Raw genomic sequence first — 3,708 nt, 5'->3', positions numbered from 1 at the left:
CTATTGCTTTAATGCCGATACCTTCCGTACGTGCCCCGCAAGCGGCCAAACACCAGTAGTGGCCAATCTCTCGCTTACAAATTGTAATGTTATGATAACAGCCGTTGACTATATTCGATGGCCAACGTCTGAACCGTTGACTATATGTGGGTCCATGAACTGTGAGCGGCAATTCAAAAGCAGACGTGAAATGGGCAGCCATGCTCCACTTTGCTTTCCCATATTACACGCTCCTAATCAAGTCATACCCGTCACCGTTCATTTTAGGGTTTACGAATTTAAAATTATAATTTAGAATTATTTTTAATTTTTATATATTTTTTATAAGAAAAAATATTATTATGAGTCATAAATTATAATTTAAAATATGGCATGAATTTTCATACTAAATATTTTCTAAAATTTTTATGTTTGATTTTTTTTCAAGCATTATGGAGAAAAAAATGATAACAGTGAAAAAAGATATTTTGGTCTCGTTCACTTCGCGGATTCGAGTTTTCAATTCGAGCTGAGATGTGACATTTTCTGAGAGCTTTTTACTGTAGCAGAAAAAGTTAGATGTGATATTTTCTGAGAGCTTTTTACTGTAGAAACCTAAAACTGAAAACTCGAATCGGTAAAGTGAACGATGCCTTTGTTACTCATCAAATAATCTGGAGAATATCATATGGCAGATATAAATAAACAAGAAAAAATTATGTAGATTAGATTAAGTATTGTGATTAGTGTTATGGCCTACTCAATAGCAAAAATAAAAGATGCTCTTACGTCATTTAAGATTCATTTAAAATAGAGTGCTCCAAACACCAATTCGGGGTGAGAAAATATTAAATGAACTAATTATTTATTGCTCTCGTAAGTTTACTTTTTATAGCAACATGACAACTTTAATAGATAATTGGGATGGCATAATATTTCATGTTACTCTTTTTATTTTTATTTTATTTGTTTTGTTAGAAAGCCACAGGTCACTCTTACATGAAGGAAATAATTACGAGCTAAACAATTGTAGTAGTAGAGATGAGTTAATTTGAGGGGTCATATTTTTACCGATTTTTTTTTTTTCTGATAAAAAAAGAGAATCAATAGTATTCTCACACTCTCAAATCAACGGGGCAATCTTTCAGGACCACAAATTGAATGAAGAGGAATCTAGCTAATGTGTTTTCAACTCGCGTTCAGAATCCTTGCAAATAATAAAAATGAAAGCTTGGTAAATCATCTAGTCGTTACACCACCATACTTTATAACATGTTTACACAATTAAGGCTTCGTTCGTTTCGATGATTTGAGTTTAAAATTTGAGTTGAGAAGTGATTGTATGTGAGAGCTTTTTACTGTAGTAAAAAAGTTAGATGTGATTATTTGTGAGAACTTTTTACTGTAATAAAATTCAAATTCTAAGTTCGAATCAGCGAAACGAACGAGGTCTTAGATGACATACTCCCATTTGTCGTTTACAGCACGAAAAAAGAAAAAAGAGAATTCAAAAAATACAATAAATCCATTTTTAATCATTTCTTTTTCTTTTATTAATTATATAATATCACTCCGTACATGAACAACGCTATTAAAATATACAAAAATCGGAACACACGACCAGAGCGCCCTCGTAATAATGCACAAAAAGCAAGGACAAAGAAGTAATTAAACCGAAACACCCGCGCCTACTTAAACCCCACAAACCAAAAAACAGTACTAACTTCCAACAACGCAATTCCGATAAAAGCCTCACAAAAAGAGAGACTAAAAAAAAGCCCAAAACAAAACAAAACAAAGCGCAAATGGAAAAAACCAAACTCCCAACTTCTCTTCACTTCTTCTACACATTACTCTTCTTGATAATCTTCTCCGTCCTCAAGCCAATCCCAGCCGTAGGATACGCCGACCCGGGCTCCAGCACCAACGGCACAGATTTCATCCGCACGAGCTGCGTAACCACCCTATACCCGGACGTGTGCTTCACCGCCCTCTCCCGCTACGCGGCGGCGGTGCAGCGGAACCCGGAGCAGCTGGCGCGCGTGGCCATCTCCGTCAGCCTAGCCAAGGTAAAACACGTGGCTGCCTACGTGTCGAACGTCTCCCGCCAAGCCGACTACGGTGCCAACCCCCGGGCCGCCGCAGCCCTCCACGACTGCTTCTCCAACTTCGGCGACGCCGTCGACGAGATCCGCGGCTCGCTCCGCCAGATGCGCCACCTCAACGTCGGAGGCACTGGAGCCGGCGGCGGGGAGTCTTTCCGGTTCCAGATGAGCAACGTCCAGACGTGGATGAGCGCCGCCCTCACCGACCAGGAGACCTGTACGGACGGCTTTCAGGATGTCGCCGACGGGCCGTTGAAGAAAGAGGTCTGTGACCGGGCGACGGAGGTTAAGAAGCACACCAGCAATGCGCTCGCACTCGTCAACAGTTACGCCGAGAAGTCCGTCCCCTGATGGTTTTCATCTTCTCTCCACCGTCTGATCAATAATCATAATTTGTGATTTTTGTGATAGTGATCAATCGAGTCGTTCAATTGGACAGGTATAGAGAGATTGCGTTTCGTATGATACAGTTATCGCTTCACAATATATCTATACGTATTTGTAGGAGTAAGTTAAAATAGTATTATATTAGTGAGAGACAGAAAGACAGAGAGTTTTTGTTGTTTCGTGTTTGTGGATGAGAGTTTGGTCTATGTGGTAGTTAAATGAGTTACTATTAATGTTGTATATTACTTATTTACTTTGATCTTCAGTGCATTTTGTTTTTTGTTTTTGTTTTTGTTTGTTTTAGTTTTTTTTGGTGTTTTCCTTCTTTCCGCACGAAGAAGATGAGACATATTGTTGGTTTTTGTATTTGAATCCGAGTCGACTCGGTTCCAACTTCCACCCTGGGTTAAAAATACCGAGTTCCAACTGGGTCTCTCTTTCCTTTTTCTTTTTGTTTCCCCTTTTTCTTTTAAGTTTTTTCCCGTGAGATTTACAATTAGCTTGCGAAATAAGCATGGCAATAATTTGTACACGGCCAATCATAGAATAGTTTTTCTTCACACAAAAGAAAAAACAAGAATCATAAGGTAGTTTTTTTTTTGTAATTTCCTAATTAATCACAAGAAATTTTCCTTTTTTATTAACATATGTAATGTATGTACTTTGTGAAGTGGCTGATCATCATAGAGCTCATGCTTCTTAATTTCTTTACCTTTCTGAGTGGAATAAACCTTTTTTTTTTTTTTTTTTGCATCTTAACAAATTGAAATCTATCGGAAAAGTTGGTGTTTGTTTCGAGTGAAAGAGACACATATGCATACTGTCGTGTAAGAAGTTTTGGAAGATCCTCTCATCAATTACACAACTTTTAGCAAAAAAGAAAGAAGTAGATAGTACAATTGTCCACCTTTCAAAGATTAATATGTATCATGTATGTACATATGACAATAATTGTACGGATATGTCTATTTCTTTTTGTTGATATGATAGAGAATATGATCTTTAATAAGACCATTTCCAATGCAAATGTTAATGTTAATTCTACATTGAGACTAAAATTTATAATAAGATATGTTATTTTTATTTATACTCATAATGCTATTTGAAATGCTAAATTTTTTTTTTCTATAATCATTAAGCTTTAAAATATATTAAAGTATTTTTTTCAAAATAATTTAAAAATATAAAAGTTGGAATGATTATATTAAAATGTAAACATATCAATTAATATTAATAA

General features: G+C 36.2%; 1 protein-coding gene across 1 annotated transcript; it reads left to right on the top strand.

Annotated features, from left to right (window-relative positions):
- Positions 1-1,732: 1,732 nt before the first annotated feature.
- LOC21395232 (pectinesterase inhibitor 7) lies at positions 1,733-3,089 on the top strand. Its single transcript, XM_010103678.2, has one exon. It carries the CDS (start codon positions 1,785-1,787, stop codon positions 2,433-2,435), a length of 651 nt encoding a protein of 216 aa, XP_010101980.1. The 5' UTR covers positions 1,733-1,784; the 3' UTR covers positions 2,436-3,089.
- Positions 3,090-3,708: the final 619 nt, after the last annotated feature.

The sequence above is a fragment of the Morus notabilis genome, unplaced genomic scaffold (genome assembly GCF_000414095.1).
Source record: "Morus notabilis unplaced genomic scaffold, ASM41409v2 Scaffold677, whole genome shotgun sequence".
In the NCBI taxonomy this organism is placed as follows: domain Eukaryota; kingdom Viridiplantae; phylum Streptophyta; class Magnoliopsida; order Rosales; family Moraceae; genus Morus; species Morus notabilis.
The sequence above is the reverse complement of the archived record's forward strand: the minus strand, read 5'-3'. Positions and strand labels throughout refer to the sequence as shown.

Excerpts from the sequence above, each read along its gene's own strand:
- LOC21395232 (XM_010103678.2), top strand. The coding sequence starts at position 1,785 with ATGGAAAAAACCAAACTCCCAACTTCTCTTCACTTCTTCTACACATTA.